The sequence below is a fragment of the Equus przewalskii genome, chromosome 24 (assembly GCF_037783145.1).
Source record: "Equus przewalskii isolate Varuska chromosome 24, EquPr2, whole genome shotgun sequence".
In the NCBI taxonomy this organism is placed as follows: Eukaryota; Metazoa; Chordata; class Mammalia; order Perissodactyla; family Equidae; genus Equus; species Equus przewalskii.
The window spans coordinates 20,471,341-20,484,710 of NC_091854.1; the positions used below are offsets into that span (position 1 = coordinate 20,471,341).

At 44.6% G+C, this 13,370-nt stretch overlaps 1 protein-coding gene across 4 annotated transcripts in view; it reads right to left on the minus strand.

Moving 5' to 3' along the window:
* Positions 1-13,370, minus strand: part of AK5 (adenylate kinase 5) — a 224,326-nt gene that overhangs the window by 20,203 nt on the left and 190,753 nt on the right. For all 4 annotated transcript variants that reach the window (XM_070592028.1, XM_070592026.1, XM_070592029.1 and 1 more), the window contains exons 11-12: positions 11,211-11,374; positions 8,887-9,003 (exon numbers count right to left, since the gene is read on the minus strand). In XM_070592028.1, coding sequence (XP_070448129.1) covers positions 8,887-9,003; positions 11,211-11,374 — 281 coding nt within the window. The remainder of the gene's footprint in view (positions 1-8,886; positions 9,004-11,210; positions 11,375-13,370) is intronic.

Consider the following 13,370-nt stretch of genomic DNA (forward strand, 5'->3'; position numbering starts at 1 on the left):
CACTCAACTTCCCTGCACCCATGTTTTCTCATTTGTACAATGAGGATGGTCACAGAATTGCCAAGAGGTTAAAAAAATTAAATAAGGTAATGCAAACATGTTGCTTGGCGTATAGCAAACAACAAGTCTTAGCTATCATGCTGGTTTCCCATATTAGGCTACGATCTCCTTGTGTGCAGGAGTTGGCAGTGCTTAGCTCCTAGTCCCAAGTTTGCATATAGTAGGTGATTAAGAAATGTTTGAATGAATGATTGATGGTGACATGCTTTTGGTAGCATGAATCTCCCATCTCTCTCTTAAGTGTTCTTTTGCTCCTGATGTCCCTGGGAGATGCCAATCTTGCCTCCACTACCAACCTCAACTCTGGATCAAAAGAAACTTGCTCCCTCCTGATCTTGCAGTGGTCAGGCTGTAAGGAAACGAAGGCTTGCCACCCCACTGTGGAAAGTGCCTGGGATGGGTGAGAACAAAGCCAGGCTTGGGGAGGACTTGTAGGCGACACGTGGAATCATAAGTTGCCAACTTGTGAGTGTTGATCAAACATTTATCTACCCTCTGTGAGCGATGTGCATTAAGGAACAGAATAGAAAAATTCTCCAAAATCTGAAAGCGTGAAATAAACCTCTGGAATATGTCATGCAAGTTTACTGCCTGTATTAATTGGAAAACAAAAATGAGCATTTGAGCAGCAAGAAAGGCTGGGTGAAGGTTTAGAAGAAAATGACCCTTGTCCACCAGCAGAGGGCGAGCTTGGGAGGCAGCCTAGGGTTCAGTTGCAGAGTTCGGCTCCCTGGATCAGTTGCTGTTTGGGGCTGCCTGAAAAGACTAGGCGATTTTTCTAATTGTGGGGGGTTTTCAGGCCACTCTTGGGGACAGGAAAGATAATTCAGGGACTCATTCAGGTACAGAGATAATGTGTATCTGAGCAGGGGCTGGCAGTAAATGACCCTCTGGACCTAAAAAAGCACAGGACCAGAGGTAGCTTTGTCTTCCACGTTGATTCTCCCAGCATGGTCCCCAGACCAGCAGTGCAGGCATCATTAGGGATCATTAGGAATCATTAGGCATCATTAGGGAGCTTGTGAGAAATGCAGTCTCATGCACAGTCCCTGACCTGCTGAATCAGAGTCTGCATTTTAAGAAGATCTCCAGGTGATTCTTCACAAATAGTTTGAGAAGTTGCTTTTCTAAACCATTTCCTCGTGCCAAGACTCATCTATCCATCCTGAATCAGCACTCCCTTCCTATAGAAAAAGGCATCACACAGTCATTCCATTTGGAAGTGGCCTGTACTATTGATGTTTTCAATATCTAAAAAGATTTGAAATGTCTGAATGAAATTCCATTTCTTTATTTTTCAAAACACTTTGGAGAGCGGAGAACTCTGTCCTTGTCTGAATGAATCACAGAGACTTGGGGACACCTCCCTGCCCTCCACATCACCCTGTGTTGTCCCCGCAATGCCAGCACTGGTTGCCTCCTGGCCTTTGGGTGTTCAGGGGATCCCCACTAAGACACAAGACCCCTGAAGGGCGGTCAAGATGCCGAAGCAACATCCCAGCAACTGAGCGCACTGTGCTACGGCTTTCTGGATGGGCCGGCCATCCCTTAACCCCATGAGCCCCGCTGTGGGAGGGGTTTTCTCTACTTTAAGGAGGAGGAAATGGAGGCTCACAGAGGCCGTCGTGCCCGAGGTCACTGAAGACTAGCCAGCGACAGTGCTCATCCAGCTGTGGGTAACTCCAAAGCCTGGCGACTTTGCCCTAATTGGGGGGCCAGAGCCTTCAGAATGGGCCTCAGGCCAGACTCCTGGTGGCCACTGGAGCCAGGCCAGGAGGGCGGGGTAGTGGGACAGGAAGTGGGCAGGGTCAGAGGCCATTTCATTGTATTTCACAGAGCTGGCTCTTGGGGTGGAGTTGGGGTCCGCACCCCCCCCCCCCACCCCTGGCTGAAAGAGGCCAGCAGGATGTGGGCCTCAGTGGGCTTGTGATCGTGGCTCTGCCTTGGTAACTCCAGCGGGAGGAGGAGTTTACCCTGCTCTCCTCTGACCCCAACTTCCGTTTTCTTCTGATTAAGTAAGGACAGTGGTTAGGCCATATTTACCAGTGGGCATGGTCATGCCAGCCAGGAACTCTCTGGTGTTGAGAATAACAGCTATCTTGTTCTCTCTGGGTGCCTCAGTTTCCTCATTTTAAAGCAAGCATAATAATAGTTTCTATCTCAATAGGATGATTGTGAGGATTAAACGGGTTAATGCGTGTCAAGCGCCTGGCCCATTTCAAGTACTACAGAAATGTGAGCCCATGTTATTTATGCATTCATCCCTTTGAACTGTAAAAGCCCCTGTTGGTCAGATTTGGGCTTAGAAAGACTCAGAGGTCCCACCAACACTTTTAGCTAAAGTCACACGCTCTGGCATATTTACCAGTCTCCCGGCCCTGGCTAACAATGAGGCCGCATGGTTATTCAAATTTGCTCTCACCCCTGGGGTATATCCCTTGCGGAACTCCATAGAGGAAGGGTATCCGAGTCATTCTAGCATTCCTAAACACACAACCCTAATAATAGCAATACCACCCCATTGCCACCATAACTCCAGCCCCCATACTGCCATAAGATGGCTTAAAGTTCTACAGTGAACCAGAAGTCAGGGGAAGAGAACAGAAAATCCCAAGTGGAAAATCCCAAGGTGGTCCCCCTGGCTCCCCATACCTCCAAACAACTAGAACACATCATCTAGAAAGTCCCTTGGCCAGACTCCTAACCTGTTTTAGTTAAGAGCCCATTCTGAAGATTAGAATACGTTGATAAATACATATAAACAGAATCACTGATTCTGTGGATGGAAAGTGTTAAGAGATAGTTAAGAGTAGTCAGGCAGAGGGATATAATGCCATCATTCATACATCCAGGAAAATTGTCTGCATATTTGGGCGAAGGGCAGAATTTCAGCTAAGAGGCTCCTGGGAGGGAAAAGCCAAGAGCAAGCCCGCGCATTTACTCCTATTGACATGTGTTTAGTTGGGTTGCTGTTGAGTAAAAGGCTGAGTTAATTCAGGAAAGCATTTCCATTTCACACTAGGGAGTCAGGTTAAGTACACACCCCTCCTCGAGATGATAATAATCTATAAAGTGGGGATAATAATACCTACTGAATAGCATTGTAAAGATTAATAAAATGACATCAGTAAAGCATCCAGCTCAGTTCTGGCACATTTTAAGTGCTCGAAAAATAACAGCTATTATTCTGTTAGTTATATGTTCTATCTGATTTTAACTGTATAAAGATGAGCAGAATAAAAACTGGAAGAACATACCTCAAAATGTCAATGGGGGTTATCTCTGGGTGGTTAGTTATTCTTTGTTTTATATTTTTCTGTATTGTCTCATATCTATATAATTTTTATTTCTATAACCAGAAAAATACACATAATTTTTGAAAAAAACGGTAACAGTTCATTGAACACCCTATGCAGCCTTAGACACGTGTAAGGCACTCTTCAGGATTCCGTCCAGTCTTCCCAACAAGCACTGGGGTAGCTATTTTCAAACTACATTGTCTAGAAGAGGAAACTGAGATAGGTAATGTTAAATGACTTGCCAATGAGTTATAAAGCCGGGCTCTGAGTACAGGCTTCTTAACACCAAAGTCGCTATAACCAGGGGTGCTCAGCTGGGGGGTGGAGACGGCGATGGTGACCAGCAACCCCACCTCCTCCTTCAGATTCCTCCTGCCGCTGTCACACACATCTACACACACGCACACTCGCTGACATCTTTCCCTTCCTCAATACACCATATTGGATTCTGAAGGCACAGAGGATTAATTCAGTGGGGGAAAAACAAGCCTTGGGAATAGAAAATAGGAAGTTAATAGAGAAATCACATACAGGCTTCCCACTAAGCTGTGGACATTAGTTTGCACTTGGTTTTTACAGATGTTATGTACACTAGCGGAGCAAATCCTAAAGGACTTTGCATCTCAGAGAACTCGGCTATAGTTTGCAAAAGCATCAGCCTAGCTAACTGAACTGGATTTTTTTTGGCAACAGATGGTCCTGTGTGTCAGGCACATGAGGCTCTGTGACTGGTGAGATGTCCGCAGGCTGGTTCAAACCATTCGCAGGCCTGATGAGCATATAAGACACACTCACTATGCTTTCAACCAGGCTGACTGCTCTGAATCTCTGCAGAAAATCAGATGTCTGTATTTGTCTCTGCCAAATTTCAAATTAATTACTTGCCTGTAATTTGGAGGGGGCTGTACAAACGATTGGGTCTCTGCAGGGCATAAATGAATCAATAGCAGTAGCTCATTCTGTGTTTGTAGCATCTCTGTTCCTCTGGTCAGCTTTCAAGCAGGTGCTGGTTTTGGAGGGGTGGATGAGTTCTCTCGCACACAAGCCTAACTGATATTAGAATCTTCTAAAGTTACTGTGTGTAGGGACAAATCAACATCATGCTTGGGCTTTGCAAACTGCCCCCCGCAGTATGCAAAAGACTGTTTTTAAAGACTCCTGGCTTGAAGGTCATTGCTTCAGTAATGAAGTGGGGCACCTGTATATTTTTCGAAATGGAATCCTGAATTTTAGCTTTGGGTGAAGCTGCCCAGGCACCATATTGAGGACTCTTTCTGACTGCTACAGTCCTAGGTAGGTTTCTTTTCTGCCACATTCTAACACCTGTCTGAATGGGGCCCACAGTGGGAGAGGAAGTTTTGCCTTACTATGGAGAAGATCATATGGGTGATTTGAATTCATACATACCCACAGGCCAGGGACAGACCAACTGTCCGTCTAAAGCCCTCAACTTACCCTAACTGGGTCATAAGCAAAGGACAAAGGTGTGACGGAGCTGGGATTTACACATTTGGGTGAGGTGTGACTAAAAATGAGTGAGCTAAACGAGATAACATTTATAGCCTTTTATAGCTTAAAAATACATTTATGTATGTTCCCTCATCTGATGCTCACAAAACCCTCTAAATGGGGTGTGGCAGGCATACTGTTATCTCCATTTTACAGAGGAAGAATCTGTAGGTGTGTGACTGGATGAGGGTCACACTAATATATGGCAGAGAGGAAAATCCAGATTTTCTGATTCTAGACCATGAGTGACATGCTTTAAAGGTGCCATGAGGCGCAACATGCGTGACAATAGTGCTGTCACTGCTCCGAACTGTTCGGAATCCCACAGGCCTAAGTTTAGGGATTTGTCTTCAGACGCAGTTTTAAAAGTTCCAAAAGGAGAATAAAGATTATAATATTGTTGTTGTTTGTACACAGTAGTTGACCAAAAAAAGAGATACTCATCTTATTTATCACACCTGGCCGCTTGGGGGTCTCAAGAGAACATTCTATTACCTCTGACAGCAATTTAAAAAAAAGACTTTGGAAAACATGTTTCCCCAGCACTTCCAAGCAAGTGCATGACCTGTCCTGACCCTGCCAGAGGCCCACCCAGGGCTCTTGGGACCTTAAGTTCACAGGAAAGGTCAGCGTGAAATCAGCTGGGGGCTGCTGCCACCTTGAAGCCCGAACCTCAATAAACATTGTTGACCCTGCAGCGTTCGAGCACATTCCCACTGTATTTCAATGATGTGTTTACGCGACAGCCAGTCTCCACCAGGTAGGGAGCTCCTCCAGGGCCAACCACACTGTTCTGCATCCTGTTCTCTGCATCTCTCCTCAACCTCTAGCCTTGCACAGGCCCTGATTCTAGGTGGTGAAGGAAAAATGCCCCTGTTCCTCAATTACTCAGCGTGTATCCCTACGTGCCGTATCCCCAGCCTGGACAATGGCTAGAAGATTAGAATAAACAAAAATGTAAACAATCCATGGAAGATTCAGCATCATTAAGATGTCAATACTACCCAAAGTGATCTACAGATTTAGTGCATCCCTATCGAGTCCCAATGGCAAATTTTTTTTTTTGCTTGAGGAAGATTAGCCCTGAGCTAACATCTGTACCAATCTTCTCCTACTTTGTAATGTGGAGTGCCTCCACAGCATGGCTGATCAGTGGAGTAGGTCCAAGCCCAGGATCTGAACCCATGAACTTGGGCTGCTGAAGTGGAGTGTGCAGAACCTTAACCACTCGACCATGGGGCAGGCCCCCCAATGGTGTTTTTTTTTTTTTTTTTCCCAGAAATAGAAATATCCATCCTAAAATTCATATGGAATCTTAAGGGACCCTGAATAGCCAAAACAACCTTGAAAAGTTGACAGCCTTGCATTTCCTGATTTAAAAACTTATCAAGCCACAGTAATCAAACAGTGTGGTACTGGCATAAAGACAGACATGTAGACCAGTGGAATAGAATAGAGAGCCCAGAAATAAACTCTCACGTATGTGGTCAACTGATTTTTGACAAGGGTGCAAAGACCATGCGATTGGGAAAAAACAGTCTTTTTAACAAATGGTGTTGGGAAAACTAAACATCCACAAGCAAAAGAATGAGGTTGGGCCCTTACTTTATACACATACAAAAATTAGTTCAAAATGGATTAAAGAACTAAATGTAAGAGCTAAAATGACAAAACTCAGAAGAAAACATAGGGGAAGATTTTTATAACATTGGATTTGGCAATGATTTCTTGGATATGACACCAAAAGCACAGGAAACAAAAGCAAAAATAGACAAGTTGAACCATACCAAAATAAAAAACTTCTGTGCATCAAAGGACACAATCAACAGAATGATGAAAAGGCAACCTACAAAATGGGAGAAAATATTAGTAAATCATATATCTTATAAAGGGTTAATATCCAGAATATACAAAGAACTCCTACAACTCAATAACAACAAAAAACCAAACAACCCAATTAAACACTGGGTAAAGGACTTGAATAGACATTTCTCCAAAGAAGATATACAAATGGCCAACAATCACATGAAAAAGATGCTCAACATTTATCATTAAGGAAATGCAAACCAAAACCACAATGAGATACCACCTTACACCCATTAGGATGGCTACTATATAAAAAAAAAACAACAACAGAAAATGACAAGTGTTGGTGAGGATGTGGAGAAACTGGAACCCTTGTGCACTGTTGGTGGGAATGTAAAATGGTGAGGTGGCTATGGCTGGCGGTGCATATGTATACGTATAGTATGCCAATTCCTCAAAAAATTAAAAATAGAATTACATGATCAAGTAATTTCACACAAAATTACTGTGTACATATTCATACACACACAGTAATGTGTATATAAAGAGCTGAAAGCAGGGTCTTGAAGAGACATTTGTATATCTGTGTTCATAGTAGCATTATTTACAATAGCTGAAAAGTGGAAGCCACTCAAGTAACTATCAATAGATAAATGGACAAACAAAATATTATTCAGCCTTAAAAAGCAAGGAAATTGTAACACGTGCTATAACATGAGTGAACCTTGAGGACATTATGCTAAGGGAAGTAAGCCAGTCACAAAAGGACAAATCTGTCTGATTCTACTTACATGAGGGCCTTCAGTAATCAAATTCATAGAGGCAGAAAGTAGAATGGGGGCTGCCAGGGCAGAGGGAGGGGAAACAGGGAGCCGTTGTTTAATGGGTGCAGACTTTCAGTTTTGCAAGATGAAAAGAGCTCTGGAGATTGGTTCCACAACAACGCAAAATAGGTAACACTAGTGAACCGTACACTTTAAATTGGTTAAGACGGTAAATTTTGAATACTTCCTCTATTTTAACAGATTATTAAAAATATATCAAACGAGGGTGCTGGCCTGCTGGTGTAGTGGTTAAGTTCACGTGCTCCACCCTGGTGGCCCAGGGTTCATGGGTTCGGATCCTGGGCGTGGACCTACACATCACTCGTCAAGCCACACTGTGGTGGCATCCCACATACAAAATAGAGGAAGATTGGCACAGATGTTAGCTCAGGGACAATATTCCTCACACAAACACACACACATATCAAATGAAATAATATATACGACAATCTTTCAAAACTAGTCTAAAGAGATATCTATATAAGTAGTAATTCTTGTAGGCCCCGGAGTCTTTGTTTAATCAATGGGGATAATTGCCTCCCTCTTGCCTGTTCTTTGCTACATGTGTAAAGTGTGTAGTACAGGACCCAGCCCAGAGTAGGTTCAATAAATGGTAGCTACAATGGTTTTTACTTCCTGCTGTTCCCCTGTGAGTGGTCCTGACCCATCCTCTTCACTAGGAGAGGGGGGGACTTGGGAAGGTGGGGATGGTGGGAGGCTGGAGTGGTGGGTATATTTGATTCGGCCTGTCTGGCACCCATTTCTCTGCCTTCTTCTAAGGGCATCCCTTTTCTCTTTGGGTAATTTCCCTTTCCCTTCTGAGTCTGTGTGATTCAGGCGTGGCGCCTGTTCTCTCTCCTCCCTTCCCATCCCTGTTCTGGTCCTCCAGGCTGGATCAGCCTAATCCTGAAGATTCCATCACATGCCCTTCCATCCTCCCCTTGGCCACAGTGATTGGCTCAGAGATGGGCCCATGACCTAATATCCAGGATAATGAAACACAACCCAGGAGAATAGAAACACTTTTCTGTGAGGTCACTTAGATGATGGAATAGAGGCCTGAAACAGCAAGAAAATGAGTCAACACAAAGGAAGGAAAATCCAAGAGATGGAGAAAGTCAGATAATTGATGAACAAATTTGAATACATGGATCCAACCAAGTGTGAACCACTCCTGGAGGTTTCAATTAGTTGAGCCACTAAATCCACCACCATCATCTCTCACCCCACCCCCACTCCCTTTTTTTGCCAGTGTGTTAGAGTTCTGCCATTTGTAATGGAAAGTTTTGATTAATGTAATTGGGAAAGGGATACACTTTGAATTTATCCCCCAACCTCAATGATATCCCCTATTTTTCTTCTGGGATGTTCCCCATAACAACACTCACCCTACGTCCGAACTCTTCGCCTTGCTTCACTTCCCGAGGATAGCCGTCAATCAGGAAGCCCTTGCTGCCACTGAGGCTGGCCACCATGGCCTCCTTCAGGAGCTCCAGAATGATGCCCTGGAGCGGAGACAGAGAGGTCAGGGCCTGAGCTCTTCCATAGAACAATACAGAACCACCACAGGTCTCCTCAGTTATCCCATTGTGGGAGGGAGAAAGGTTCAGGTGAGATGAAATGCAGACAGCAAGACACCGTATTTCATCAATTGTAAATCTCACTTCACCCCTCTACATTTTAATGTCAATAAAATTGGTAGGTATCTTACGATTAGTGCTGAGTGATAGTTTAATTATTAGTGTTTTTCTTACCAGCATCTTTTTGTTTTTGAGGAAGATTAGCCCTGAGCTAACAACTGCCACCAATCCTCCTCTTTTTGCTGAGGAAAGCTGGCCCTGAGCTAACATCCATGCTCATCTTCCTCTATTTTATATGTGGGAAGCCTGCCACAGCATGGCTTGATGAGCGGTGGGTAGGTTGGCACCCGGGATCTGAACCGGCAAACCCTGGGCCACTAAAGTGAATGTGTGAACTTCACGGCTGTGCCACCGGGCCAGCCCCCACATACTGGCATATTTTATTAACTAAATTTTATTGGGGTATCTTAAAATAATGGCATTTAGATTAGATGAAATACTCATTATTTCATAGAGTGGCCCTCATGAATCAGGCATTATGGCAGTTTACAACTAGACCAAACACGGTATAAAATGTATAGCACTGTTGGCTTCTTTCCAGGAACTATGTTAGAAAATTTGACATCCACTGACTTGAAGAGACTTTCAGTAGATACGAAGTAGCATTTTCTAGCAATATTGCTTTCTCTCTTAAAAATTTTGATTTAATCTGTGCTTATGGAAAATAAGGGAGGAGAGATACATGAAGCTTGGGAATGGATGTAGGAAAAATGCAACCAGTGCTCAAATGGGGAGGACCTCCTGCTCCCTGGCATCCACGGACATCCTCTGGCATCCGCTGACTGTTGGCAGGGGCTCGGGCAATGCAGCCCTCACAACGTGGTCAGAATTGATCCCTAGGTGATTGTGAATCAACTCCTCATGAAGTTTATAGTCTCATGAGGAAGACAGATGATGAGCAAATAAATATATAATAAAGAGGCAGCTAGAGAGAACTGCTAGGAACAAAATTAAAGCAGGACAAAGAGACACAGAGTGCTGGAGGTGCTATTTTAGATAGAGTGGTCAGGGAGGGCCTCTTTGATAAGTTGTGACATGAAAGCAGAGATCTAGATGAAGCAAAGGAACAAACTACATGAATATATGAAGAGCCCTTAGGCTGCGGAAAGAGCAAGTGCAAAGGCCCTGAGGCAGGAACAGCATGGCCTGTGGGAGAACAGTGAGAAGGCCAGTGGCTATCCAACAAGTGAGCAAGGTGAGAGTGGTGGGAAATATGTTAGAGAGCTAGCTGGAGTCTAGAGCCACAGGAAGGACTCTGGATTTCATTCTAAGTGTTGAGGGAGCCACTGGAAGGTTCTGGGGAAGGGAATAACTCAGTTTGAAAACGTTTTCAAGAAATCACTGTGGCTGCTGGAAAAGAGTAAACCATAGAGGGGAAAGAGCAGGCACAGGAGGCAAGCTAAGAGGCTGTTGCAATGGTCTGTTTGCTTTCATGAGGACCATTCTGGCTTCCAGGTGGGAAATAGATTGCAGCTTGTTGAAGAGGAAGCAGAAAGCTCTGTTAGTGCATAGGGACTGTATTGTACAAGGCGTAATGACAGAGCCCAGCATGGAACCTGGGATGGCAAGGGTGAATATTTTTTGATACCCATGGCATCCAGATTCTCAGAGATGGATGGTGACTTGAAAAGAAAAAAGATACATAACAGGGATATTCATTATTTAAACTACATAGGGGAGATATCAAATTTAAAGATAATGCTATCATAATGCCCAGAACTAGACCAAATCATCATTTTCTATTTTCCAAACGTTTCTAATCCTAGGTTCTGCTGCACCATGCTCACCTCTGCTTTGAAGATTTTAACTCTAATGTAGGTACCAGTTTTGAGGGAAAACAAAAAACAGGGTAACATTCAAGGGGCTGGCAGAGCAACAAGACAGAAGGAACCTGGGTCTGGACATATTGGTCCAACAGATGGGCAGTGGACCTCCCACCTGCCTCTGGACTGTTGTATAAGAGAGAGATAAAACACAGCTATTGTCCTTTCGGGTCTCTTTGTTCTAGCAGCTTAGGCTAATTGCAACACCCCAGAAGATCTCCCCAGGCAGGGAAGGCAGCTGTTGCTTACTGAGGGCACCAGGTCTCCTCGTTCCATGATGTCTCTGATCAATTTGCTTCTTTCAGATTCTGATGACAGCTCATTACGCAGGAGCTCGCCAGTTGAGAGATGCGTAAATCCATATTTTTCCACCAGCTTTTCACACTGTGTGCCTTTGCCAGAGCCTGGGCCACCTAGAAAAGAAGTCATGTATCAGACATCCATCCCAACTCTGGGCCTCATTTTTGACCAAAGTCACCACGGTGAGCAAGCCTCAGTGCTTCCCTCGCCAAGCACGTATTGAGTACTTAAGCTGTGTGGGTACCTGTGGATACAAGGGAGAACGGCATACAGTCCTTGCTCTCCAAGAGCTTACTGTCCATGGAGGGGAGGGGTTACAGAAAAACGACTGGCAGTTACTACGTGGTGGTCTGGTGGGGAGAAGTTCAAGCTGCTACAGGGGTGCAGAGAGGGGTGCACGACTCCGTTGTGGTAGAGATGCAAGTCCGAGAAGTTCCCTGGGGAACTGAATCTGCTCATGAACTGAGTCCAGCACTGACCACAGTGCCCGACACATAGTGAGCGCTCAATAAATGCTAGCTGTTAATTAAAAAAGAAAGTTTTCATTTTCAAACAATCGCAAACTTACAGAAGAGTTATAAGTAGAGTACAAAGAACTTTCTGAAACAATAAGTTTCAGAATAAGTTGCCAGCCTGATGCCTCATCACTACGGAACATGTTAGTATCATTTCCTTCAAACAAGGAACCAAGCACAACCTCCTGCATAGCTGCATCTTCAGACTCCATGCCATTTCATTGCGATTGCCCCAGTAATGTCCTCTGAAGCCAATGGATCCAGTTCAGAATCACCTGCTTCCTTTAGTCGTCATGTCCTCTGGTCCCCTTCCCTAGGGAACAGCGCCTCCATGTTTCCTTGACACTTTCAAGGATTACAAATAGTTATTTTGTAGAATGTCCCTCAATATGATTTTTTCTATTGTTTTCTGGTTATTATAACTAATTCTGAGTATCCGCCATATTCCTTAGATGACCATTATCTCTTTGACTCTCTCTTGTCTCCCCAAGTATAAATAGTTGCGAAATTGTAGGATTTTACATCTGAAAATAATAATAGCTAACCTTTGCCAAGAGCTCACTGTACCAGTCACTGTTCTAAGCACTGATGTGTATTCATTTAAAATAATCTTAAGAGGTGGCACTGTTTTCTCCATTTTACAGATGGGGAAGCAGAGGCACAGAGAAGTTAACCCCACTGCCTCAGGCTGCATAGCTAGTAAGTGGCCAGTCTGAGATTTGAAGCCTGGACTCTGGCTCTCAGCCGCCCTCCCTCCTCTCCTCCTGCTATAGCCAGTTTACTGGGCCTCAGTTCAGGTCCTCACACTCTTGGCCCATGGCAGTCATTCCACCTCCACATGGGGTGGGGGGGGGAGCTTTGGAGTCCGGCACACCGGCTAGCGGGATGCTTTGCCTGAAAAGCATGTCACTTCCCAGCTCCATAGCACTCAATGGCTTCCCATTCCCCACAGAATAAAATCCAAGCTCCTTAGAGTGGCATTTCAGCCTTCTAGAAGCTAGTTCCCGTCAACCTCTCCAAGTCCTCACCCAACACTGTCATGTCCATCCACATGAAACCGGCAAACAGCCATTGATGATTAAGTATCTACTAAAGTTTTTTCCTTTTTGCAATTATTGATGATAGCTTTTAGCTATTTAACCCACCCATTGTTAACTGTGCTGTTGAGGCAATATGTTGTCTGACTCCCACTAGGCTCCTATAGATAAATCTCGCTGGAGCCTGGGTCACCATGGTAATAGGTGTGTGAGCTGTTTTTCAGGAATTAGAACTCCTTGTCCACTTCAGGCCACTTGAGACCACCAACTCATCAACTGGGCCCGCGCAGATGTCCGATAGGCGACCTTTTGACATCAAAAGGCTAAAAACTCCACCCTCAGATCACGCTAACTCCGCCATTTTGTGAACATGGGTCCTGTGAAGAGGCGTGAAATCTGATTACGCTTGCACAGATCATCAATTCCCTCACCTCTCCTCACCCCCAATCACCCGTCTCCACATTTCAGACCACCTTGCCCCCATCCCATAAACACCCCTGAGTCCCTGTTTTCAGGGAGGTGAATTTGAGGCTTGTGCTCTCGCTTCCTCACGTGGC